General features: G+C 37.5%; 2 protein-coding genes across 6 annotated transcripts; both read left to right on the forward strand.

Moving 5' to 3' along the window:
* Window positions 1-838: 838 nt before the first annotated feature.
* On the forward strand, window positions 839-10,068 carry PEX1 (peroxisome 1). Of its 2 annotated transcripts, XM_021972271.2 has the most exons (18): window positions 839-1,163; window positions 1,247-1,420; window positions 1,521-1,620; window positions 1,772-2,263; window positions 2,656-3,402; window positions 4,136-4,227; window positions 4,404-4,477; window positions 4,633-4,855; window positions 5,614-5,707; window positions 5,831-5,985; window positions 6,581-6,811; window positions 7,259-7,459; window positions 8,033-8,158; window positions 8,244-8,305; window positions 8,679-8,796; window positions 8,912-9,196; window positions 9,304-9,377; window positions 9,534-10,068. In XM_021972271.2, exons 1-17 carry the CDS (start codon window positions 969-971, stop codon window positions 9,340-9,342), a joined length of 3,408 nt encoding a protein of 1,135 aa, XP_021827963.1. In that variant the 5' UTR covers window positions 839-968; the 3' UTR covers window positions 9,343-9,377; window positions 9,534-10,068. The 2 variants fall into 2 exon arrangements, with proteins under 2 accessions (XP_021827963.1, XP_021827971.1); XM_021972279.2 differs by lacking the exon at window positions 839-1,163 and having other exon boundaries at window positions 1,403-1,420; window positions 1,521-1,616.
* Window positions 10,069-20,837: 10,769 nt separating this feature from the next.
* On the forward strand, window positions 20,838-26,570 carry LOC110768395 (DCD (Development and Cell Death) domain protein). Of its 4 annotated transcripts, none has more exons than XM_088251910.1 (4): window positions 20,838-20,971; window positions 21,770-22,085; window positions 22,249-22,365; window positions 22,447-26,570. In XM_088251910.1, exons 2-4 carry the CDS (start codon window positions 21,801-21,803, stop codon window positions 26,275-26,277), a joined length of 4,233 nt encoding a protein of 1,410 aa, XP_088108036.1. In that variant the 5' UTR covers window positions 20,838-20,971; window positions 21,770-21,800; the 3' UTR covers window positions 26,278-26,570. The 4 variants fall into 4 exon arrangements, with proteins under 4 accessions (XP_088108036.1, XP_088108037.1, XP_088108035.1 ...); XM_088251911.1 differs by having other exon boundaries at window positions 20,851-20,971; window positions 21,782-22,085; XM_088251909.1 differs by lacking the exon at window positions 20,838-20,971 and having other exon boundaries at window positions 20,979-22,085.
* Window positions 26,571-26,874: the final 304 nt, after the last annotated feature.

Here is a 26,874-nt window from a genome sequence, read left to right on the forward strand (position 1 = left end):
TTATTTAAGCCCTACAAATTCCCGAATAAACAACTTGAATCTTACTGTACCATCAAAAACTCCAAAAAATGAAACCATCTGGCCATCAACGTAAAATATATTTGCCTCAAAATTATCCTCCATTGAAGGCCTTTTACTCTTGAAACTGGAAAATTCATAGTTGAACCTACGACTCCCAGTGAGAAAGCTAACATAAACAACACAAACAATTATCACCATATTCTGGATTGCATTTGTTGCACAAAAACAACAAAAACAAACCAACCATCTTCATCAAGTTGTACAATGATTAAAACCCACAAACTAAATCAACCACAAAAACACTGTGCAAACTGAAGTTCCACTTCAAAGTTAAAAAATATGCAAGCACATACAGAGAGGGAGAGAGAGGGAACACCTTGAGAGATAGGAGGAGACTGGGAGAAAGCTCGGAGAGGGAGAGAGTGAGGACAAGAGAAGGGAGAGGGAGGAGGGGCATTTGTCCTTATAAGTCATTTTACAAAAGGATAAATTTGTTTTTAAAATTTTAAAAATAAATTGGGTGAGAAAATAGGTCAGGTGGGTGGAAATAACAGCACTCTAAAAAATATGCAAGCACATACAAAGAGTGAGAGAGAGGGAACACCTTGAGAGGTAAGAGGAGACTGGGAGAAAGCTCGGAGAGGGAGGGAGTGAGGACGGGAGCAGGAGGAGGGGCATTTGTCCTTATAAGTCATTTTACAAAAGGATAAATTTGTTTTTAAAATTTTAAAAATAAGATGGGTGGGAGTGGGTGGAAATATCAGCACTCAAAAATAAAAGCAAGTTCGGATAATTTGAAAGGAAGATGACGTAAGCGTTACTAAATTCGAGAATGGCTCGGGAGAGACGACGTTTTGCGGCGCTGAGCTCACCCGGTCAAGCTTGCTTCTTTATCTTCTTTCTAAAACGAGCCTCTTATCTCTCTCTGACTATGAGTCTCTTCGGCGATGGAGTTTGAGGTTAGGTTAGTTGGGGGCATAGAGAACTGCTATGTCTCTCTTCCTCTGCCCCTAATCCAAACCCTCCAGTCCTCGTCCTCCTCCCTCCCTCAAGTTCTCGCTCTGGAGCTTCGCTCCTCCTCAAACGACAGCCGCTGGAATGTCGCTTGGTCCGGCGCCACTTCCACTTCTCAAGCTATCGAGGTAAGCTCAATTTTCAATTTTTCTGCTTCAGCTGAGGAAAGCTATGAAATTTTTCAGTGATTGAGTGTGTGGATGCATTGCAGGTTGCTCAGCAATTTGGGGATTGCATTTCGTTGCCAGATCATGCTAGGGTTCAAGTTCGTGCTCTTTCGAATGTGACGAAGGCTACTCTTGTAACAATTGAGCCTTCTACTGAGGATGATTGGGAGGTTTTGGAACTTAATTCTGAGCTTGCAGAGGCTGCTATATTGAATCAGGTACTCCAAGTGTTGTCAATTCAAGGTCTTTGTGATTGTATATAATCAATCTGTACATGTGCATCAGTGTATCAGTGTATCGTAACTTTGATAAATGCAGGTGAGGATCGTCCATGAAGCAATGAGATTTCCTCTGTGGTTGCACGGCCGCACTACCATTACATTTCTTGTTGTTTCAACCTTCCCCAAGAAATCGGTAGGTAAGAAGCTGTATTCTCCGTCCTGATTCAGTTATTCAATGAATTTTCAATGTTAGAATTTAGAACTCGATGAGCTGGGATTTATAACTTGTGCTCTATGATGATATCTTAGTCTACCAGAATTATGTTTTGACTTGTGGGTTATTACCAGTGCAACTGGTACCAGGGACTGAAGTTGCAGTTGCTCCAAAGAGACGCAAGACTGTCAACTCATATGGAGATTCATCCACTCTTGCTTCTACTGGAGAGCGCCATATTTCAAAGGCACTACTGCGCATTCAAGATCCAGACAGGAGACTAGTTCACAAAAGTGGTTATGTCAAAGGTGTTGAGCTTGGAGTTGTTCTCACTTCTGTTGCTATGATTCACCCAGAAACAGCAAAAATGTTCTCCTTAAACTCTCTTCAGTTAGTAGCTGTTGTGCCAAGATTATCACCAAAAGAGAGCATGAAAAATTCGGAAAATGATGGTTTGAGAACAAGAAGCAGTTCAACTCCAAAAGAATCCAGCAATGGAATTTCAAATGACAAGAAGGACAATCGTGAAACAATTGTTCGGCTGTTGATTTCTGATTCAGTGGCTAAAGGGCATGTAATGGTTGCCCAGTCTCTTCGTCTTTATTTGAGAGCTCGTCTGCATTCATGTGCGTAAGTTCTACCCAGTGTTGAATAGAGTACAATTTAGCTATAACGCATTTAGAAATATAGACTCAAAAGATGTTCACTGGAATTTACATCTGGATCTTATTTTAAAAATGAGATATTCTCTTGGAATGCCATCTAGAGTTTGGATTGTTCTTGCTCCTTTAGCTGCAAATTTAATTTTCTAATTATACATTCATGATGCCTTATGACACTGTTTCTTCCACAATGAATCACAAGAGCTGGGTGAATTCTTGTGGATTTTCCATGACTCCCTCTTTAAATTGGCTATTGTTATCCTACTGTTAATAGTCTTATGTTTCACAATGAAATCATTTATAACCTTTCATTGAAGAAGCTGGTTGTTTTAATGAGATTGCTTTCATGCCTGCAGGGGTTTATTTAAAGGGATGCAATGGTATTTTGAAGACTGACGTTCCCCTTCTTTCACTTTCTCCTTGCCACTTTAAGATATTTGGGAAAGACAAAGCTGTTGAAAGAAATGGTCTAGAAGTTCTCGATAGGCATAAAATTCGTAAGAAGAAAAACATGCTTCTAACGACCGGCTCAAGCACCTACATAGATGTTGCCGATTGGTCAACCCATGACAAAGTTGTTGATGCTTTTTCATATGAATCTTCTTGCAAAGAGGATGAAGGGGCTAGTCATAAGTCTGACGAGGGAAAAGGAGTAGAAAGTCTTATTAGAGCATGGATCCTTGCACAACTTGATGCTGTTGCTTCCAATGCAGGAGAAGAAGTTAATTCCTTGGTTTTGGGAAATGAAACTCTACTTCACTTTGAAGTGAAAGGACAGAAGTCTGGGATTGAGGAGAAGGTACATGAATCATCAAGTGGCTGCCTCGAAAACAAAAATAAGAATGCTGAACTACCAGTTGAAATCTTATATGTATTGACATTTTCCAAGGAATCTCAACATGCTGGAAATGCATATGAGCTTGTATTTGATGAAAGAAACAAAGGCAACAATAATCTTGGAGGTCTAGAGACAATTGTAAAGCTGAAGGAGGGTGATCCTGTGTCTTTTTATTCAGTAAGAGAGAGAATGTCTGAAAAAGATGTCCCTGCTGATGTATCATCCTTGAGCTGGATGGGGACAATTGCTTTTGACGTTTTAAATAGTAGGTATTTGTAGTTCCTCGTGAAGCTGTTTCCACTTCTGACACCTAACCAACTCTTATTTACATATAATTGTGATGGTCTATGGGAAGTACACTGTGGTAGCCTATGTTGGTTTTAGTTTAGCTGTGGATGGAAACACAAGGGAATACACAAATAGACGGACACTCAACAATAAGGACATGAATGAGTTGTGTTTAAGATTTTAGAAAACTGCTATGTTTTGTTTTCATTGCTGTCTTTATCTCAAGGTGGATGCTCTGGCTGTTCAGGGAGAAGAATAATTTGATGAATGATTCTGATATTTAAACTAGACTATGGATAAGAAAGAAAAGAACAATTTTACTTTTGATTTTTGAATAAGCAATCAGTAATCTACTGGTTGTCTTACAAAAGTATTGGTTTACTATTGAAAGTATTGGTTGAGTAGTAAAGGAGGATTGGAGTTTAACTACCATAATGCACACATACAAGACTGAGAAGACTGAAATGGTTGAGTTAGAGGCATGTATTTTGTCTTCTTGTCATTTTCAGTTAAAATATGGCAGTATCTCAGGGTGGACAGTTAGGAGTTACAAAGAAAAAGAAAACTTTTGATTTTCTAAACTTGCAAATAAAAAACCAGTCTTTTTCATATCCTCTGAAATTGACATCCTACTAGTTTTTAAGTATATTTCCCCTCTCACTTTAAATGATTCCTTGCTGTTCCCTAATACATGCTGTTTTCAAATGTAGGAATGTTGGTGTTGTTAACTCCTGCTTCTGGGGCATGGTTCAGTTCACACGATCTTCCTCTCCCTGGACATGTTCTGATATATGGACCTCCTGTGAGTGCATCATCTTTTAAAATTTGGTTTTTCCATTGGGTGATGCAATGTTTGAAGTTAAATGACATATTTTGCGGTTTTTATCTATCAACACAGTGTTTTGTTTGTTTGTTTGTTTGTTTGTTTTTCAAATACTTGATATGGTTTTTTCCCCTTCTTCCCATTTCTCCTATTAGGGTTCTGGAAAGACATTATTAGCAAGAACTGTTGCAAAGTGTCTCGAAGAAGATAAAGACCTCATAGCACACGTGTATGTTGTTATCTTGACGAATTTCCTTTGTTTTTCATTTGTTCATTGAATTATTGATAAGTAACCCGAAATGAATTTTCATTTAAACTTTCAACTTAGTGCATCATGATGGTAAAATATGCATGTACTGTAATGCCCTATTTTTGCCTTTGCAGAGTTTTTGTATCTTGTTCACAACTTGCCATGGAAAAGGCCTTGACCATTCGCCAAGCACTTTCAAGCTATATGTCTGAGGCTTTAGATCATGCTCCATCTCTTGTAATTCTTGACGATCTTGATAGCATTGTTTCATCCTCTTCAGACTCAGAAGGATCTCAAACTTCAACCTCTGTTCTTGCTCTAACAGAATTTCTCAACGACATTATGGATGAATATTGGGTAAGATTTTTGTGAAGGTTCCTAGAATGTAAGCAATGACACTGATGCTAGAATGATATGTTTATCTATTAATTTTCTAAATACATTAATGATTGTTGTGACATGGTACTACAATTGATTAAGTATGCCAGAATAGTAAAATATAATATATTTGGCACTGCAATGAATAAATGAACTTTATTTCAGGTTCAAGTTATTCTTGTTGGACCAAATTGTATTTGTAGAAATAGTTCTTTCAAACTTGTAAAGAGTTTATAGAAATTCCGTCATTTATTTGTCTCCTGGAATGCTATGCTAATTTGCAACAGAGCTAGTAGATTGAATAATGAGTATTATATATTTATTCAACTAAAAAGTACCTAATCTTATGGAATTATGACCCTGAAATCTCTGTACTGCTTGAGCTAAAAACAGGGAAAAACTTGATCAGAATCAGTAAATGCTCAATCTCTCATCCCAGTATACTGGCAGTCCATTGGGCATTTATATCTTAAATTTCCTTTAAATCCCTTCTTTATTAAAATACGTGTTGCTCAGTCAGACCTTGGCTACTTCATATTAGCATAAAATTTAGCCTATGCTGTCTTCTTGTCATAATGCCTGAATTGCTCTTAATTTTTGTAGGGGGAAAATACTTTTAATCTATTGTATCAGCTATAAATGATAAAATGCAATAAGCTAACCTTTCAATTTCATACCATCGTTAGATGGGTTTATGTCCTTTAGTCAGCTAACAAATCTACTGGGACTCTGAACAGGAAAAAAGGAAGAGCTCATGTGGAATTGGTCCCCTTGCATTCATAGCTTCAATAAAGTCTTTAGAGAGTATACCGCAGTCATTGAGCTCTTCAGGTTTGTTCTTTCTGAATGTAGAATGAGAAATGCATTATACTGACAGTAGAATCACAGAGATTTGTCTGCTTCTTTAATTACAACATTTGAATGCTATATTTTTTTTACTTTTGTCATTATCAGGAAGGTTCGACTTTCACGTGCAATTGCCTGCTCCTGCTGCCTCACAACGTGAAGCCATTTTGAAGCATGAAATTCAGAGACGTTGCTTACAATGTTCTGATGATATCTTACAAGATGTAGCCTCAAAATGTGATGGCTATGATTCATACGATCTGGTATTCTTCATGTTTCTACATTACATCTTGGAGGGTAGAAGTTGCACAAATATTATTACATTCATGGAATTCATCTTTATATTCTTTATGGGCTGTTATTAGTCCACTTTTGCATCCTTATTCTTCCAGCCTTTAGAACTTTAAATTATGTGCTCTAGATAAAAGACTGCTTATGGAGGTGATGACAGTGGATAATGTTGACAACCTTCTCTCTTCTATTGAAAACTAATAAACTCCATTGGAAAGTGCGATTGTAATCCTTACTGTCCAGGCCTCCAACATATATACTGTTATTGAAAGGTTAGAATGTTTGGAATAGTTTCGGAGAGTGCTACCTGCATACAAGGACAAATGAATACAGAGATCTGATCGTCTCTGCTTTAATACATTGTGTCATTCCCCTTTAAGTTTTTACTTTTGATGGGCACAAAAGAGAATGCTTTCAGTGCCTTAAGCATGAATTTTGCGGCTTGTGGTAGTTTCAAATTGAGAATGTTTTTGTAGGTAATCTGATCATTGAGAACTGTTGAAGTTTTTTCTTGTATGTGTTAGATTTAGTTTTGGTTGGACTATCTTAACAATCTTGCCGTTTCAGGAAATCTTGGTCGATAGAACTGTTCATGCTGCCATTGGTCGTTTTATGCCTTATCATTTTGCTTTTGACAAAAGTGAAAATCCCACTTTAATAAGGGATGATTTCTCTCGGGCAATGCACGATTTCCTTCCGGTTGCCATGCGCGACGTCACTAAATCTGCTTCTGAAGGTGGTCGGTCTGGGTGGGACAACGTTGGTGGTCTTGTTGACATTCGCAATGCAATTAAAGAGGTATAATTTTATCAATTCAGTTTTTGTTTTGGGAAATCATCTATATCAGTGTTTTTCACTTCTCATGCTGCCTTTAATCACTGATTTGCTACTTATTGAAGGTAGAATTTTTTTTTTCTCTTATTTTCTTGTCTTGTCTCTGCCATTTTTTCATTTTTCTGTTTCATTATATTACATTATCTCCTCAGCTGTATGATTATCTACAGTTTCAATGAATCCAAAGATGGGTTGGCTCCACTTAATTGATTTCAATCGAAGTTGTTCGACCATGAGAATAATTTTTTTTATTAGCCTGTTGATGTTTAGTAAAATTGGTTTGATATTTTGTACTGCTGTTGTATCTTACTTTCCATGATCTAATATAATTCATTTGTTTCAGTACTTGTCTTTCTGTTTTTGTAATCTAATTGTGCTATCTCTATTTTCAATTCCTATTATCAATATCAGATGATTGAATTGCCTTCAAAATTCCCAAACATCTTTGCAAAAGCTCCTTTAAGGTTGCGGTCCAATGTTCTATTGTATGGACCTCCTGGCTGTGGAAAGACACACATAGTTGGTTCTGCTGCTGCAGCCTGTTCACTACGATTTATATCAGTCAAAGGACCTGAGCTGTTGAATAAATATATTGGTGCTTCAGAGCAAGCTGTAAGTGGTGACTTATTCATTTACACATTCCTTTTGCATTGATTTCTAGTAGACTCTATACTACATTTATTTACATAATGTATCAGTCTTTGCCTCTACCTGATTCTCAATCCATTGAATTGTGCGTCAGTTGTTTTGTGAAATTATGTTGCATACGCCTTTTCTTTTGTGTTTCTGCAGCTTAGTGATCAAGTAACGTGAAAAAATTGTGTGGAATAGGAATTCAGACTAGCATTATCAAAAAAAATATTTTTGGAGATATATGAGCCAATGATCAATGATTATTTTCATTGGTACTCTGTGAACTTGGCTACAGAAAGTGTTTGACTATTCTGTCCAGAGTCTTAAGATTTCAAGTTGATTTTATTGTTCTGCAATATGATGTGGAATTCTTACATAATCATGTAGAAAATGAAAGGGTATATTTCTTCTTAGAGTTAAATAACCAGCTCCACAACAGATACGTTAATGTTCCAGGGGGAAGATAGAAAATGTGTAGTGGTTCCTTATACGTTATATTTTAGAACAATCTTCTGTGTGGTGTAATGCACATTGATTGATGCTGATGTCTAGGTCCGGGATATATTCACCAAAGCTGCTGCTGCAGCACCATGCCTTCTCTTTTTTGACGAATTTGATTCTATAGCCCCCAAAAGAGGACATGACAATACTGGAGTAACTGATCGTGTTGTCAATCAGGTCCTCTCTTGTTTTCTTGTCCCAATTTATCATTTTCCTCTCTTCTTAGTTGATTCTCTTATCCCAGTATCTCGCTTTCTCACAGTTTCTGACTGAATTGGATGGTGTTGAAGTTTTGACTGGTGTTTTTGTGTTTGCTGCAACAAGGTTAGATTCTCTTCAGAGTAATTGTTTTATTTTTAGATTCATTTGTAAGTGTTGAATTTCTGTTATCAGTTTCTAGGTCAGAAAATAGCTTTGTCCAAAGTACTGTCACTCATGGTGGTCAGTTAAATTTCCTATAGAAATTTAAGGTAGCGATTGTAATTTTATTATTTGTAGCTATGACCCATGCATGAATGCTATAACATACTAGAACAAGACAGTGAAGCTTGTGCAAATTGCCTCCATCTCTTGTCAACAGTGTTGCTCCTATCCAGACATAGGCCCTGTTTGTAGATTGTTTCGATCATATTTTCTTGTCTTTAATGAGTATATACCACTTGTCTAATAAAAAAGACTGCATTTTCATGGCAAGCAGTAGACCAGATTTACTTGACGCTGCACTGTTGAGACCTGGTAGGCTAGATCGCCTTCTATTTTGTGATTTTCCATCTCTGGGTGAAAGGTTGGATATTTTGACGGTCCTTTCAAAAAAGGTTAGAAATGAAATTATCTAATCAAAGCATATGTTTTACACTTGTATTTAGCTATTTTGCAATTTGTTTAATTGATATCGACTTCTAATTTATTTTTTTTCATCAACTGCTTCAGCTACCACTGGATGGTGATGTGGATTTAAGAGCCATAGCTTATATGACTGAGGGATTTAGTGGGGCTGACCTTCAAGCTCTTCTCTCAGATGCTCAGCTTGCAGCAGTGCATGAAATTCTGGCTGGTTTAGATACCAATGATCCAGGGAAAAAGCCAGTTATTTCTGATGCTCTCTTGAAGTCTACTGCTTCCAGGGCAAGGCCATCTGTTTCCGAAGCTGAGAAGAAAAGATTGTATGGCATTTACGGCGAGTTCTTGGATTCAAAAAGATCTGTTGCTGCACAGGTCTCGCTCTCTCTTCTTTATGTGCTTGCAGTAGGCTCATTTGTTATTTGAAATGTACATCTTCAAAGTAAAATTTACATTGTGACTAACAAATAACGGGTTTGCAGTCAAGAGATGCAAAAGGCAAGAGGGCAACCCTAGCATGAGATATGACTGAACTTGACGGCCTTTTGTTCTTCAGGTAGAGCAAGACAAGAGACCTTCTAATTAAGTTTCAAAATGAACCCTACTGTTGTTCCCAAAAAACTGACTTGCCTGGATCTTTTATTTTGATGTGTTCTAGTACTTTATTTGATTTTGAAATTGAATTACGTGGTTCTTATTTCCTATCATGCAGGAAATCAAAATTTTGAAAGATTGCTCCACCAGTTTTTCGGCAATGCTTCAAATGTAGCTTTGCATTTATGTCGCGAGGCTGATGTTGCTGCGGATCATTTTGCCAAAGAAGTGTATGTTTGCGACATGCACCATGGAATACGTATATAGTGGCACTAGTTATACACCCCGAGTAGGGTTGGAGGCATAACAACTTCACTTGAAGTTTTAATTCAATAAAAAGAAGAATCCAATGATTTTGTTCTTGGATATATAGTATACAGAAACAGACCCATAGGGACAGTAATTGCCATTCCTGGTCCTGGACACCAAGAATAGAGCTCAATTTTGAAATTTAGTTGGGATTAATTTCCCGTCATTAGAAATTTAGAAGGGAAGCATAAAATTTTGAGCTTCTAATTCTAAGGATAGTTGAGTCTTGAGAGGGTGAGATAAGATCTCTGCAATATCAGACCAATTAGCTTGATACTGAATGTATTTGTAAGTACTGAAAATAAGAAAGCAATATTTATAAAGAGTGCTGCTATTTCCACCCACCTGTCCTATTTTCCCACCCACTTTATTTTTAAAATTTTAAAAACAAATTTGTCCTTTTGTAAAATGACTTATAAGGACAAATGCCCCTCCTCCCTCTCCTTGCTCTCGTCCTCACTCTCTCCCCTTCTGAGCTTTCTCCCAATCTCCTCCTACCTCTCAAGGTGTTCCCTCTCTCCCTCTCTGTATGTGCTTGCATATTTTTTAACTTTGAAGTGGAACTTCAGTTTGCACAGTGTTTTTGTGGTTGATTTAGTTTGTGGGTTTTAATCGTTATACAACTTGATGAAGATGGTTGGTTTGTTTTTGTTCTTTTTGTGCAACAAATGCAATACATAATGTGGTGATAATTGTTTGTGTTGTTTCTGTTAGCTTTCTCACTGGGAGTCGTAGGTTCAACTATGAATTTTCCAGTTTCAAGAGTAAAAGGCCTTCAATGGAGAATAATTTTGAGGCAAATATATTTGACGTTGATGGCTAGATGGTTTCATTTTTTGGAGTTTTTGATGGTACAGTAAGATTCAAGTTGTTCATTCGGGAATTTGTAGGGCTTAAATAATTAGTAATTATAGGGTATTTTAGGAATAATGGTGGGTGTAAAGAAAAGATTGTGTTTTTTCACATTTACATGGTGGGTTGGAAAATAGGATTGGGGGGTGGAAATAGTAGCATTTTATTTAATTTTTTTTTTTGTGTGCAGTTTGTAACGTTATTGTATAAAATAAGAGAACAAAATAAAATAATATATTTAAACAGTGTAGCGGCTCGGCTATACTTGTTCAATATATTATAATATTTAAATCGTATAGCCGCGCGGCTATACTGGTTTTTTTTATAAAAATAGTACAGCCGCGCAGATATACTTTTTCGGCATATTTTAAATAGTATAGCCACGCGGCGATACGTTTTTAAAAATAAATTATTCGGCTATACATTTTTCCTCTAGAGAATTTCCTCTCTCTTCCTCTCTCCATGTCCTCTCTTTCTCTCTTCATTGTAGCTAAAGCAAGCTGCCAGATTGAGTAGTAACATGTTATAATATGATAAAACACATATTATTAAGACTTAGACCTTCTCTGGAAATTCATCAAAGTTACTGCGAGCCGCTTTAAATATCTGAATTATGTCTTGTTGCTTCAATCGCAGTTCATTCCCCTGTAATACAAAATAAAGTGAAAAGGGAAACAGATTAAGCAGCAAAATGAGAATATATACGAGTCAATGAGTCATCCACATAGAGACCAGGTAACTGAGTTGATGACTTTTCTCCAAACGTGTAAGAGAGTACATTTTCTCATAAACATGCAGATAAAACAAAACAACAATAATGATAAAACCATGTTTCTTTTCTTCAAAATTTCAAATAAGTAAACATGATTTCTGACATAATGCTGGAAAAGAAAGAAAACATCATGCACCCAACTCAATCTTTTTTAATGTTTACGTGGTGGATATAGAAACGCAGGGAAATAACAGCATGATTATTATACTCCAAAATCCTAAAGTTTGAGAGTTCAAGCTGTATGTCTGTATAATTCTTATACAGAATGCTAGATGACAATATGTTAATAAACGGTCCCAGCACATCTATAAAAAAATTAATGACAGGCATAATGGAAAATCTTCATCTCATTGAAAAACGTATAGCCGTGCGGCTATATTACGGTTTTTATTACTTAAAAATGTACAGCCGCACGGCTATACATGGGAAATATATATATATTTTTTTAAAATAGAGTACCGCCGGTCGGCTAAACTATTAGTGACACGTGTCAAAATGAGCGCTGGGCGCAGGAGGGTCGTATTTATATTAAAACCGTATAGCCGGTCGGCCATACTACGGTTTTTATTATAAAATATATATAGCCGTGCGGCTATATGTTTTGAGCGAAGCGCGCACGACTCCAAGCGGTGGTCCTTCTTTTATTATAAATAGTATAGCCGTGCGGCTAAACGCGGGGCCTTTTAAAATAAAATGCGTATAGCCGCGCGGCTATACAATTTTAACACGTGGCAAAATGGCGCCAGCGCCAGGCGTGGTCTTATCATAGTATAGCCGGGCGGCTATACCGTTTGGGCACGTGACAAGTCGGTCGCTAGGGGCCAGGCGGGTCCTTATTTATTTATTTTTATAATTAGTATAGCCGCCCGGATATACTCGGCGTTTTGGTGTTATAAAAAAGGTATAGCCGCACGGCGATACCAGGGGTTTTTATCATTGAAAAACGTATAGCCTCTCGGCTATACTCGGGATATGTTTTTTTTGGTTGAAAAGAGTACAGCCAGTTTCTGCTTGAGAGTATCATCTTTTGAATACAATACAATACATATTCAAAATATATTATAAATTTTGGAAAAAAAAAAAATATATATTATAAATAACTGCATTAAGAAGAAACAAGCAAACCTGAAACGAAAGGTTTCCAGGGCACAATACACTAGTTATATTTTCTGCTTTCTGTCTAGAAACAACAACATGGATGTAATCTCCAGTATTATAAGCTTCCTGCATGTGCGGATCATTGCATATAAAAATTAGTCTCACCTAAAATTTATAGGAGACAAGAGATGGATTCTATTGAAACATGAACAATTGGAGGAGAGAATACTGTAGCTACTCTTTCATTTGGGATTTCCGTGGGATATTGATTAAAAATGCATTTCTTGAAATGCATAATGTTTAATGTCAGTAAAAGACACAGAATAAAATTTCAAACAAAAATTAAGCACAACTTTGTAATAACTGTTTCTAAAAGAAAATATGATGTGTGAGAAACAGGAAAATTATCTACTAATAGGGGTGAACCGCAACTCCCGGATTCCACAGAATGAATACTTTAGGATACAGTATCAACAACGTCAGGAAAAGTGCTTTTGGGGAAGGTAAATAGAAGCAAACCAGTCTTTGTCAGCTTAACCAGCTAAAGAAGAGGACTTGTGTCTCCTTCCCCATCCACCTTCGCAGGATACAAAGGAGGACCCTTTTGAAGATCATCTGTCATTGCCATTATGATTACTAAAAAGTGTCCCCAGAGTTAGCAGTAGCCTCCTCGCCATCTGTATTCTCTTTGGAAAGCTCCCTTCTTTTAGAAACGGCTTCTTCTTCTGAACTGCAACTATTAAGGCACTGAACATACTGAAAACATAGACATAGAAACAAATTGCTATAAAAGACTACTGATTTCAGCTAAAAGCTAGCTAGTATAAAGTTATGAACTCTTTCTTTTATATACATATAGCAAAAGCATTAATAATGAAACATAGATTTCTCAAAGACCCGGATACAAGAACAGTAGGATAAGATGTTAACAACAGGAGTCACTTTTAAAAAACAAGATACAAGATAAGTAACTCTATACTTATCTTGGTATCCCACGGTAGACTGCTCTCAAACTCTAATTCAAAAAACAAGACCCATTCCTTCTCATGGGTATTGTAGAATGTTGTGTTGTCTATGTTGACATTGGTTAATGGAAGCAAAAGATTTCAACAATGATCCCCAAAATATAAAAATTTATTGGCGAGACACAACAAGCAAATCATAATCCATACAATATCAGCCGCACAAGAGGATTCAATTCAACCAAACCGAAAGTGTCCGTTCCACCATCATGAACAAGTGTAAGTGATCAATAATAGATTGTGATTGTTGATCAACTTCCTTTTTTTCTTTTCTTTTTTTGGTCTCAAATTTTAATTTATCAACATTCGTTTATTTTAATTTATGTCCTTATAAAAAATAAAAATAAAAATTTATGTCAAAAATTTAATGGGTTTACCTCCTCCTATCCCATGTAGGATTATTTTCGGATTATAGTTTCATATTCCAAGTAGGATTTTGATTACTTCTCACAAAATTAGATCTGTATACATACCTCCTCCTATCCATCCCAGTGTATTTGCTATATGTTTTTTAGGTTATGGATTCTTTTGAGGAAGAAAATCAATCAACGATGGCCAGTGAGCAATATTATATGTCGTTACATCCGGAAGTTCGATTTCAACCCAAAGATGAAGAACTGATTACACATTTCTTGAAGAGAAAAATCTCCGGCGATCCTCTCCCAGTGAACATAATCATTGACGAATTGTCCTTCTATGAATACAGTCCTATCCAACTCTCAAGTAAAATTTCTTTCGTTTCTTTCCTTGGTTGTTTTTTTTTTTGGGTAGACTTTAAATTATGAGATAGCTTTTTTGTTTTTTGTTCACAGAGATGTATGCGTTTGCAAACCAGAAAGAGCTGTATTTCTTCACTCCAGTCGAACGGAAATTTACAGACTCTACTTTGCCACGACGCAAAGCTCGTAATGGGTATTGGATACCAACTAGTAAATATGAAAACATTGAACAAGGTACTGAGATAATCGGAGTGAAAAAGTCATTACGATTTTATGCTGGGCGTCCTAGGAGCGCTTCAACAAAAACCAACTGGACTATGTTAGAGTATATAGCTGGGGGAACCGCAGCAGTATCACAAAGCCCTTATTTTGTGAGTAACTTTTTTCCACACTACTAGTCCTAAACTATTTATGAAAGCACTTCTGCTGATAAGCGGTTTTACTAGAAGCGCCGTTGCACACCTAATGTTCGTTATGATGTCACACGTGTTTTACAATATTTCTCCTCACGATCACTTCAATATGCATGTGAAGCTATGATTAACTATATGCTTTTAATTCTGCTGTGCAGTTGTATGATTGGGTTTTGTGCAAGGTTTATGAAGAAGAATTGAGTGCCAAGAAAGTACCAGAGTCGAACAATCAAGGCAACGCTGCCAATGAAGAAGTTACTGGAGAGCAACTCCATTCCCATGTAGGTTTCTTTAATGAGGGAAGTCAATGCGGGAACCAGTGTCCTTCAACAATTGCACTCTTTTTTAAATCATTATAATAAATAATTCATTTTTGCATATTATGTTCTTTGTTCTGCAGATAAGAACTTCCCCCTTGGAAGATCTATTTAGAGCGAAAAAGAGGCGACGCTTGTCAGAGAATTCAGGCCAATTGCCCCTAACAATATGTACAAGCTCATATCGAAGGCCTTGCTTACCGGAGCTTCCCTTCGAAGTCATCATTGAGATTTTGAGCCGGTTGCCTGTAGAGTCTGTACTAAGGTTCAAGTGTGTGTGCAGGCAATGGTGTTCCACGTTTCAAGAAGAAGATTTCATTGCAAAACATAGGGTTCGGGCCAGTCCTCTACGACTTCCTTATCGATACATGTGGGACTATAACAATTCGGTCAGTTTTTATGACGAAAATTTCAAGCTTATTGGTAATTCTTGTGGCTTGTTTTTGGAGAAAAATTATTCTACGCAAGTTTTCCGTATTAGGAATTTTGCGATGCACCAAGTACTCTACTTGCCTCATGCACCCAATGCATACATCAACACAATGTGTTTTGTTTTGAATTTATCGACTGGTGAGTGTAAAGTGGCATATTTTTATATCAAGGGGAATTTGGCCCCTGAAGTAGGACTTAAAGTTTTAACAGTTGGAATTGATTGCCAATGGAGACCCCTGAAGCTCTCCAACCAAACTATACGGGGGCAACACAAAAAATATTTGCGGAAACGACATATTCTAAAACCAAATCAGACTGAAGGGGCTGCTCATTATGTGGAAATCATTAGAGCTGGACAAGATTTATACCTAGAAGTTCAGTCTTTTGATCTTTGGACTGAATGTTTCGTCACTACTAGACTGCCCGAGGGGGTGTTTGGAAACTTGGAAAAAGTTTTCGTGTTCAGTTGGAACCACCATTTGGCTGTTGGTGAGATTGTAGAGGAAGCCCTTAATGTATTGGTGCTGGAAGACTTCAAGGCCCATAAATGGAGTGAAAATAAGATCGTAGTTCCCTGTAAATTTTTAAAGGACAATCCAAGCTTGAAGAATCAAATTTGGGCGCCAGTCAGAGTTATTTATGGTAAACTTGAGTTGCAGGGAGAGAAAAGTTTTCTTACTTATGATATGGAAAGGGAGATAGTTACAAGGATCGAGGTCGGTAACGATTCTGACAGGGAACATTTTGCTTCACATAAACCCAGCCTCTTGACTTTTAAGGGGATGAGACCGAAAAGAGTTAGGTGCGATTAGATTGAATTATGATTTCACTCACTTACATAGTGCCCAAGCCTCCTCAAGTTGGTGTTCAATCTATTTATGGATTTTTTTTTATGTTTTCTGTCTTTTGGAAATTTTATTGTTTTCATCATTTTTTGCATATTGTTTCTTTTTTCCATTGACTAATTTGAATTAACCAGCCTATCCTTCCTCATATTATTTCGAATCTTATAGTATACATCGTGCAATCTTGAAATTTGTATTATGAACATAACTGGAGGGTGCCCCATGTGAACTAAAATCTTGGCTCCGGCTCTTTTGTTTACTAAGTTCTTTTTATAAAAATAAAAATTAAAAAAAATTCAGGGGTTAAGTATAAACAGTTCAAAGATTATAGCGAAAGCATAAGAAAAAGAAAGAAAGTCCAACAAAAAGAAAGAGAGAAAGATGAAATGCCATTTCAGGGCTAAGTGTGACATCAATCCTATTGCCAGTTGGTTGATTCACTCATCTTATATTAGTATACTGCAGATGCAGAAAGTTGTGCTTTCTTTCTGTGTTGACATTGGTTAATCGAAGTAATAGGTATCAACAATCAACTTTCTTTCTTTGTCTCAATTTTTTTATTTATTCAAACGATATTCTATACTTTAATTTAATATAAACTACGGAGAAGGGGATTTGAATTCGGGTGCAAAGTGGAGAGCACATCCACTCTAGCCAACTTGGCTAAAACCCATGTCTCCTTCTTTGTCTCAAATTTTAATTTATTATAATATACATGTGTCAGAAGAAAATAAATTGTGGAAATATTATTTGTCATCCTTGAATTTGTTATTTGGTTTTCTGTGTGTAATTGGTTTCCAGTTTTTATTATTTTCTCATTCAGTTTTCTGTTCCTAGCTAGTAGAATCGGGAAATATTATTTTCCTATTTCTAGTAAGATTGGCATTTTTCTCCGTACTTTCACAAAACTAGATCCTTATAAAATAAAGACCTCCTCCTATCCCCAGTGTATTTGCTATTTTTTAGGGCTATGGATTCTTTTGAGGAAGAAAGTCAATCAATGATGAGTGTAAAGTGACAGGTTTTTATCGACTAGTGACTGTAAAGTGGCATGTTTTTATTGCAAGAGTGCAGACTTGAACGGTGAAGCAGGTCACGAATGGCGACCCCTGAACCCAACAAAACCGACATATCGCCGCTGAGGCAGCGTGTGCTGGAACAACAGTGTTTTGAGGCCAAATCAGATTGCAGGGGCTGCTCTGCTCATACGGTGGAAGTTAGTAGAGATGGACAAGATTTGTTCCTTGAAGTTCAGTCTCTTGATCTTTGGAATGAATGCTACTTCACTACCAGAGTGCCCCAGGGAGTGTTTGGAAACTTGGAAAAAGTTTGTGCTTTCCTTTGGAACCAACGTCTGGCTGTTGCTGATATAGCAGGGGAAGCCTTAGAGCACTTCCAGCAGCCCCCTAGGGCAAGGGCTGGGGGGGGTAAAACTCAAAAACCCATTTCCAGCAGCAAAGTCCAGCCCGGGCAACTACTGGGGTCCACCTGCCTGGGCAGGCCCGAAGGCAGAATCAGCCCGAGTGCTAGCCCAAAGGCGAGCTGACGTCATTGCTGACGCCAGCGTGACGTCAGCAGGCGCAATTCAAATTTTTTTTAACGTTGGCGCGTGCGTTGCACGAGCCAACGTTAAAAAAAATTTGCTGCGCGCGCGTCAGCTTTTCCCCAACGGTCATACGCCACGTGGCAGCTTCTGGTCCTTCCGATTGCTTTTGTCATCCAATCCAACGCCCATGAATTTTTCAAGGCCAACAATTATGAAAAAAAATCGGAAAAAATTTAAAAAAATTCCCAAAAATTACTGAATTTTTTTCTATAAATACCAATCAATCCTCTTCATTTTTAACCACAAATCCTCAAACATTTTCTCCTCCTCCAACTATTATTCATTTTCTACTCCATATTTTTTTCATTTTCTACTCCATATTTTTTTCACTTTCAAGTTTAATTTTTGTCTATCATATTATGGCTTTTTCTCAAGAAACCGGAGGGGCATGGAGCATCATGGAAGATGTCTTGTTGTGTGAGTGTTGGATCCAAATTAGTCATGATCCCATATCGGGTAATGAGATGAAATTCAGTCAAATGTGAAAAAAAATTCATCGTGAATTTGTTGAAAGATCGGGTTCCACCCGTACAGAATCGGCATTGTCTAGTCGGTGGAAAATTCTCAACAAAGAGTTGGGGAAATGGAGAGATGCCCTCACTAAAGCGATGGATAACCAAAGAAGCGGGGAAAATCTAAGCGATGAGGTAAATTATTTGTAATTTTCATTATATTAATTTTAATGTCCTATTAATTTTAATTTAAATGTTTCATGCAATTTGTATATTTTGTTAATATTTCTTGTATTTCCATATTTATTTAAATGTTTCTTGCAATTTTTATATTTTGTTAATATTTCTTGTATTTCCATATTTATTTAAATGTTTCTTGCCATTTTTATATTTTGTTAATATTTCTTGTATTTCTAATATTTATTTAAATGGTTGTTCCATTCTCTATATTTTGTTAATATTTCTTGTATTTCTAATATTTATTTAAATGGTTGTTCCATTCTCTATATTTTGTTAATATTTCTTGGATTTTCATTCATATGTTTATCTTTTTTGCATTACCAATATTTTGTTTAAGTTCTTTGCATATTCAATTTTTTTTTTATATAGATTGTGCAAGCTCAAATGTGGTTTGGTGCTACTGGACAAGGGAAAAAAACTTTCAACCATACCCAATGTTGGGAGGTGGTGAAGCATTGTAAGAGATTTAGCATTATTCCAAAGGGTCCAACGGTGATGTTAAATGAGACGCCACTCCATGATTCACAAGCTTCGGATTCGCCTATGGAATCCCCTATGAGTGAAGACTCACCCATTGAAAAGGAGCCGAGACCTATTGGGAGGAAGGCGGCGAAGGCAAAGAGACGAAATAATTCTACTAGTAATGCCTCTAAAATTTTGGAGGAAATTGCTAGGCAAAACGCCATGAGACTTGAATTAGACAAGAAAGCCCAAGAAGATGAAAGGGCAATGCGAATAGAATATGCTAAAGAAAGGGAGTATGTACGCAAAGAAATGGAGTATCAACGCAAAGAAAACGAAGACAAGAAGTATCAACGCAATGCGAAAACGAATAGAATATGCTAAAGTATAAACGCAGAGTACAGAGATGTTGGGATAAAATAATCTTCCATAAGATTCTTACCCCGAGAATGCCTATGTCTGTCAACATTTGCTGCACGGCCTTCATGTGAACCACGACTGCTCTGGTTTTCTTCATCAAGCAAAGCCACAGCCATGACAAGTTGCTGATCTAGATCTCTCTGGGCTCTTTTGCTTGCAGCTCGTCTACGCCTTCTTTCTCTTATTTCTCGCTCTTGCCTCTCCAAGACCTCCTCCATGTCCGACATTGAGAATGGAATATGGAATCTGAAATTTGAAATCTAATATCTGAGAAATGAAATTTTTGAGAAGATGTAGTGTGAGAGGTTTGTGGAGCTGAGCCTTAGTTTTATAGAAAAATTTAGGTCGATAGACATGACACGTGGCGCAATTTTATAGGGTGAAAATCTTATCCGAAATTTGAAATTCAAATGAAATTTTTCGGAAATGTGAAATTCAAATGAAAAGGTGAAATTCAAATGAAATTTATCTGAAATTTGAAATTCATATGACACGTGGCGCAATTTTATAGGTTGAAAATCTTATCCGAAATTTGAAATTCATATGAAATTTATTTGAAATTTGAAATTGAAATGTTCAGTTGAAATTCAAATGAAATTTATCTGAAATTTGAAATTCAGATGAAATTTATATGAAATTTAAATTTTGAAATTTATCCGAAATTTGAAACAAAAATTTATCTGAAATTTGAAACTGAAAATCTTCTCCGAATATTTTATCCGAAAATATTGTCCAAATTAATTGTTTAGGTAAACAAATTTGTGAAAAAAACAAAAAATTGAATAGTACTTGCCATTTGCCCGGGCAACTGCTGGAAGTGCAACTTACTATTTACAAGGGCAGACACTATTGAGGTGAATAGTGTCAGCCTTAGCCCCCCCCCCTTGCCATGGCAAGGGGTTGACTGCTGGAAGTGCCCTTAATGTGTTGGTTTTCGAAGATGCGGGCGCTAGGCGCCAGGCGGGTGGTCCTTTTTTTAAATTATAAATAGTATAGCCGGGCGGCTATACTCGGGGGGTTTTTTTTTTAAAATAAAACGAGAATATCCACATGGCTAACTACGATTTTAATTATAAAAAAAGGTATAACACGTGGCGAAATGGGCGCTAGCGGGTTTTTCTTTTTATAAATGATATAGCCGTGCAGTCGCATTTTTATATATTAAAAATAGTACCGACGCGCGGCTATACTATGGTTTTTATTTTAAAAATAGTATAGCTGCGCGACTATACTATTTTGGACACGTGCCATACGGGCTCTAGAGCCAGGCGGGTGGCACTTTTTTTAATTATAAATAGTATAGCCGTGCGGCTATACACCGGGTTTAAAAAAGTAAAAATAATATAGCCGCGCGGCTAGACTAAGCAAAGACATGAAACAGCGAAGCGCGCGCACCTCGAAAAGAGTCGTGCAGTTATGGGCATCGCCGCATAAAGCAGGGAAAAAAATATATAAAAAAAAAGGGACAGGGTCCCCACGTCGTCGTTTAAGAAGATCCGCGTGGCTCCAAAAACTCTGAACAAATTCATTCACCGCTCTCGAGAAGCCACGGCGAGACACTTCTCCCTCTCTCTCCCTCCCTCTTCTCCTTCTGCTGGTATCTCTCTCTCTCTCTCTCTCTCTCTGTGTAGCTTTGGATTGTATTCATATATATTCTGCTATTTTCTCGCTACTATTCCAAGTTCTTTTTCTTAAATTCAAATTTTCAATGCTGCTTGTTATCGCTTTCTGTTTCAGTTCATAGCGTTTTATTTTTCCTGGTCCAGATCTCTCTTTGCGCTTGTGTTTGCTTTACGTTCTGTTTGATATCGTAAATTCTTTCCCGATAAAGTTTATGTAATTTGCTGTGTGTATGTGTGTATATACGTGTTATTATATATATATATATATATGTCAGAAGAAAATAAAATTGTGGAATTATTATTTTTCAGAAAAAATGGCATCTTAGTGATGAGAAATAGTTCCTAACTGTACCTCCTTCAATCTTTTGTTTCTGGAAGAAGTTATGATATTAATTTTCTGAAGATGCTTAGTTTTCGGGGTATGCAAGTTGAGGAAATTTTGTGCTTGATAGACTAGGTTTATTGAAAGAGGAGGAGAAAGAGAGCAATATGTGCATGCATTTTCGATTGGAATGAAAGTGGTATAGAAACAAACTGATTATATTAATGTTTGGAATATTTCGGTGTCATATCTTTATTGCAGTAGTTTTGCTCAGTCCTGGTGTACAACCGGGCTGTACACAAAATATGTTTGATTATGGAAAACATTTGGATTAAACACCTCACTGTCAGGGCTTATATCCTTGTGCTAAACCCTTTTCAGTTTTGTACTTAACCCAGTTTTGAATTTCTAAATTACCTGAGTAAGCAATAGTTATGGTTCCCATGATTAGTGAATTTGACAGCTTTTTGCTAAGAACACTAATGGAGTCAGACGAGGAGCAGGATACTTTTCATGGAGTTTATCCCGAATTCGGTGCAATTTTCATGTCAAGCAGTGTAACGAAAAATGAGTGCTTTAGACGAAGACTGTTTGGCCTTCCATCTGCAAAAGGCCACTTTGTTGAGCAGGTTAAAAGAGGAATGATTTTGTTTCTGTTTGAATATGAGAGGAGAGAACTTCACGGTGTTTTTCAGGCATGCTCTGATGGGACAATGAACATTTCCCCTCGTGCATATAAGTCATCAGGAAATCAGTTTCCTGCTCAGGTACCGTATGACTAATGTATGGTCATATCCTGTCACCATATATGCCCTTAAATATTTAGCTGAGAGAAGGCTTTTGTGCTTTTGTTTACCTTCAGTTATCCAGTGTTTCCTTTATGTTTTGGTTTATGACAATCTGATTGATTCTTGTTATTCATTTATCCAGGTAAAAGTCAAACAAATATGGCGTTGTCATCCACTTCCAGAATCTGAATTCAGTGATGCAATCAAAGAAAACTATTTTTCTAAATGGAAGTTCAATTTTGGTCTCTCCAAAGCTCAGGTATTCTTCTTTCGCATTCATTCAGACCCTTATGGGATTAAGAATCACCTTCTTGAAGTATTGTATCATGGATATTTGTAGGTTCGAAGGCTTCTAACATTGTTCAGTCCACGAAAGGTAGAAGATCAATGGCCTCCAAGAGAATTAGCGAGAAGTAAAGAATCAAGCCCAGTGTACGCTACTGCTAAAGTCAGGGAAGTCGATGAAGGCAGGTCTGTATTGAGTGATAAGGTAAACAATGAGATTGATGCTGACAACAGTACAAAGCCAATGATGACTCAATATATGGGGACCTCCTTTGAGAATGTTGGAAGAGAAGATGGTGGCAGGCTGGAAAATGATAAATTAGACAATAAGGCTGGGGAGATCGTGCAGAGTGCGAATTTTGGGCGCTTTCTGGATAAAGTTGGAAAAGTGGATACTAACTTTATAGTGTACGAGATGGCACAAAATGAACTTAATGTGGATATTGAACATGTGGCATCCATGTCAACAGAGTATCCAAAGTTGAGTCAATCTGGATTAGGTGATGATGCCATGGTAATGCAGGGAATGGCAGCAAACGTCAATTACTTGGATGTTGAGATTGGGCCAGCAACATCAACACAAAATCTTGGCTATCCTTTTGAAAAAGTTAGAATTGATGATGATTCCAGGTTTTTAATGAGTGGTAAGTTGCAAATTGGAAATAGTGAAGGTAATGGTTTTGGGCCAGCTATTTCATCTGAGTACCCTGCTTTCTTTCAGTCTAGTCTGGATACACCTGTCTGTCCTGGCATGCCTGTTCAAGAAGCAGGTTCTTTGATTCAACATCAAACTAGATCAACCTCCACTGTCAGCCATCAAATGGAGCTGCAAATCACTAGCCATTCTTATACAGCATCCTACGGAGATGCGATTGTTACCACGACTCTTCCCTATGATCCTGATGCTCTTACTCTGAACCGTCTATGCTCACCATCGACGGGGGTTAATCACAGTTCAAATTCTGTTCAAGATTGTTATGACCAAGCTGGCATTCCTTCCTTGAGAAATCAGGCATATCCTTTGTATACAGAGCCAAACACAACAAATCGAAGCTTAGGTGACACTTCTAAGTTTGATGTTCGTGTCCCATTCACAGCACCTGACCATTATGAGCGCTCATGTCACGGGAACATCATGCCTTTTCCAGGGATGACATACTCTGAAGAAATGGCTTTAGAATCCACTGGAAGACATAGTTATGGAGAACCATTTTTGAAGCCTTCTTTAGCACCTGAAGCTTTATCAGAAATTGGAAGTAATCGGAGGGAAATCAAGAGCCCTTCATCTTATCCTTCCTTTGTGATTGATCGTGGACATTCTGTTGCATCACAAGACAAAATTGACCATGAAATAGCACATAAGGTGAAATTCAAACCATTCACCTCTAGTGTAACTTCACCAGAGGAGCTTGAGCGTCAGTTGCAACGTCGCGTTCATCCTGTTGATCGGGGCAGTGTGGACCACTGTGAGCATAAATCTTTTGATCCTGATCTCAAGTCTTTTGAAACTTCTGAAGGAAGGAGTTCTGATCGTGTGAATAACAGAAGTGTGTTTTCTCGTTTGGGTTTGAATTCGGATAAGCATGTCAAAAAGAATAGTACAGATGCTGCATATGAGGAAAATGATAAGGATTCAGCAGTGGATGAAGTCATGTCAATGCTGAGCAAGAGTCTCTACGACTGGGTGAAGTCAAAAAAATCTAAACCACCTAATAGACGACATGACGTAGAGAAGTTTAGGAATAAAAAGCAGACCACAGTGCACTCTGAGTTGGATAGTAATTACTTGGAAATGATTTCAGTGAAGTCAAACATGATTTCTGCTACATCCACTGAAGATAAAGATGATCAAAGGAGTGAAGAGATACCATTTGTGGATTTTAAGCGGCGGAGCAAATTGCGGAAATTTAATGGTGATGACAAAGCTAGAGCGAATGATGAAAGTGCAGGAAGTGATGGAGTCTTGGGTGGGCAGCACAAGAGAAGGAAGCTGATCAGGCCGAACTTCAGTGACAACAAGCCACTTGATAAAAGGAAAATTGCAAACACTTCTCTGATTGTACAAGTATCATCAAAAGAATCTTCTGTTGGTGGTGAAGATGCTAATGGCAAGAGATGGAAGCTAGTTAGGCCGACTTTCAGAGAGAATGAACCATGTGATGAAAAAATAACTGAGGAAAACTCTTCTATGATTTTACAATTATCATCCCAACAATGTTCTATAAGTGAAGATGCTGGTGGAATTTGTGAGGATTCTGTTGGAAGCCAAGTTAAGTTGTTACCGCAAGGTACACAATTGTCGTGTGTGGTTTCTCAAGGCTGTCATGAAAATGAGAATATTGAAACTGAAAGATATCCAAACTATGAAATAGAAGTTAAAGTTGAAAGTTCTGGGGCATCCCTTGAAATTGAAAAAGAAGGCGGAAAGGAGCCTCGTCATGGTGTTGGCAGCCAAATTGCTAGCCTTGCAATCCCTAAGTTGTTTTTGCAAAGTACAGGATTGTCACATGTGGTTTATCAAAGCCGCGAGAATGAGAATATTGAAACAGAAAGATCTCCAAAATGTGAAAGAGAAATTAAAGTGGAAAGTTCTGGGACATCTCCCAGAATTGGAGATGAAGGGCGCAAAGAGCCTCTTCATGATGTTGGCAGCCCAATTGCTAGCCTTGCAATCCCGTACAAAGACAATAATCCTAACATTCAGAATGACTTAGAGTATAAGGATCCTACTTTTAACAGATCGCCTCAAGATTGTTATGAGAACAGTCAGTTCACTGTGAAGGAGTCAGCCGTGCAAATACCTAAACCAAATTCTGGAACAGCAAATGAATTTTCTGTATTTGAATGTGGCGGAGACAATGAACTGGAGTTGCTTCCAAGAGTCGAACTTTGTCTAAACAATGCTGATCTTAGTATCAGTAATGTAGGCAGCTCAAGGAATCTGCACTCTGAGGTGGAAAGAGTAGCCAAAGAAGTTGCAATTTGTGTAGATGCTGGTATAGGTAATAACCACCACGGATCCAATGATATACAGTCTGAGGCATCTCTTAACACTGATGGTTGCTTCAACAAACAAGAACCATCTCAAGAGCACAGATCCAGTAAACTGTATGAGGCATCTTTTGGCACTGCCGGTCGCCTCAACAAGCCAAAACCTTCACAGGAAGTTCAGGACCTGAATGTCCGATTTGGAGAGAGACTTTTTATACTTAGTAATGGTCTCAAAAACTTTGAACGTGATGCTTCTAAGCATGTGGGTGAAAAGAGGGATGTTCTTCCAATCAGCAGAGGTATTGTTTGCAAAAGTTCTGACATTGGTACTTCTGAGAATGTGGAAGAGAGGAAGGATGTTCTTCCAAGCAGTCGTAGAGTCAGAAAAGGCGAACTCAGGAGAGCCTACAACCGCTCTGAAACTGATACTTCTAAGCATGTGGTCGATAGAAATGATGTTCTTCCAATCAGCGGCTGTAGCAAAAGCTCTGACACTGATACCTCTGAGCCTGTGGAAGATAGGAAGGATGTTATTCGAAGCAGTGACGGAGTCAGAAAATGTGAACTCAAGACAACCTACGACCACTCTGAAATTCATACTTCTAAGCATGTGAGCAGTCAGAAAGATGCTATTCCAATCAACGGTGGTGATGTTTGCAAAAGCTCTGACATTGGTACCGCTTTGAATGTGGAAGACAGGGAGGGTGCTCTTCAAAGCAGTGGTGGAATTAGAAACTCTGAACTTAAGACAGCCCACAACCAAAATACAAGATTAACTCATGATTTTGAGTTTGATGATGCTTCTGCAAGTGTTGACAGTGAAAGAGAAAACAAGAGGCTGTGGAGTATTTTAACCTCCAGGTTGAATAATCTGAAGAATGCTCAACAACAGTGACAAGCTCCTGGATTTTGGTCGATGCCATTTTTGCGTAGGCTCTCTGATCTTGGTTATGAATTCAAGTACTATTTTTTGGATATGTTGACTGGAATTTTAACTTTCGCTTATAAAATAGTCGTTGGGTGTGGTGGTTTTGTGGGTGATGATGACTTCAAAATGAACGTTGTCAATCCACTTGTTTTGAGGGCTGACCTCAATCTTGAGCTTTGGCAGGAACAACGAAATTCGATCTCGATGTTATTAATGAATATATATCTAATGCTTATGGTGCCGTACATTGTTTGTATTAATATGACTGCTCTTATACCCACAGTTTCAATTTTGAGAACAGTCCATCTCCATGTGTGTTTTTACTTGTTGCAGAAGTTTTCAAGCGTAGGAAGACTTTAAACTTGTTGAAGAAAAAAAGAAAGGAATGCTCAGAAATTGGGAATGTGAGGGGTGCGCACAAAACCACCATAATTGTTCGAACTGGTCAAATGAAATCAATTCAAGCGATTTAGGTTCGATTTTTACATGAAAAAAATGTAATCTTAGATTGAACCAAATCAAAATGCAATGAGATTAGTTTGGTTTGGTTTGGTTTGATTTGAG

Source organism: Prunus avium, chromosome 4 (assembly GCF_965620075.1).
Source record: "Prunus avium chromosome 4, drPruAviu1.hap1.1, whole genome shotgun sequence".
Lineage (NCBI taxonomy): Eukaryota > Viridiplantae > Streptophyta > Magnoliopsida > Rosales > Rosaceae > Prunus > Prunus avium.

Bases quoted from the DNA above. Each gene is read 5' to 3' on its own strand.
- PEX1 (XM_021972271.2), top strand. From the start codon at position 969: ATGGAGTTTGAGGTTAGGTTAGTTGGGGGCATAGAGAACTGCTATGTC. The intron at 4,856-5,613 runs GTAAGATTTTTG...GACTCTGAACAG, and splicing joins ACATTATGGATGAATATTGG to GAAAAAAGGAAGAGCTCATG. The intron at 5,986-6,580 runs GTATTCTTCATG...TTGCCGTTTCAG, and splicing joins GCTATGATTCATACGATCTG to GAAATCTTGGTCGATAGAAC.
- LOC110768395 (XM_088251909.1), top strand. From the start codon at position 21,753: ATGGTTCCCATGATTAGTGAATTTGACAGCTTTTTGCTAAGAACACTA. The intron at 22,086-22,248 runs GTACCGTATGAC...TCATTTATCCAG, and splicing joins GAAATCAGTTTCCTGCTCAG to GTAAAAGTCAAACAAATATG. The intron at 22,366-22,446 runs GTATTCTTCTTT...GGATATTTGTAG, and splicing joins TTGGTCTCTCCAAAGCTCAG to GTTCGAAGGCTTCTAACATT.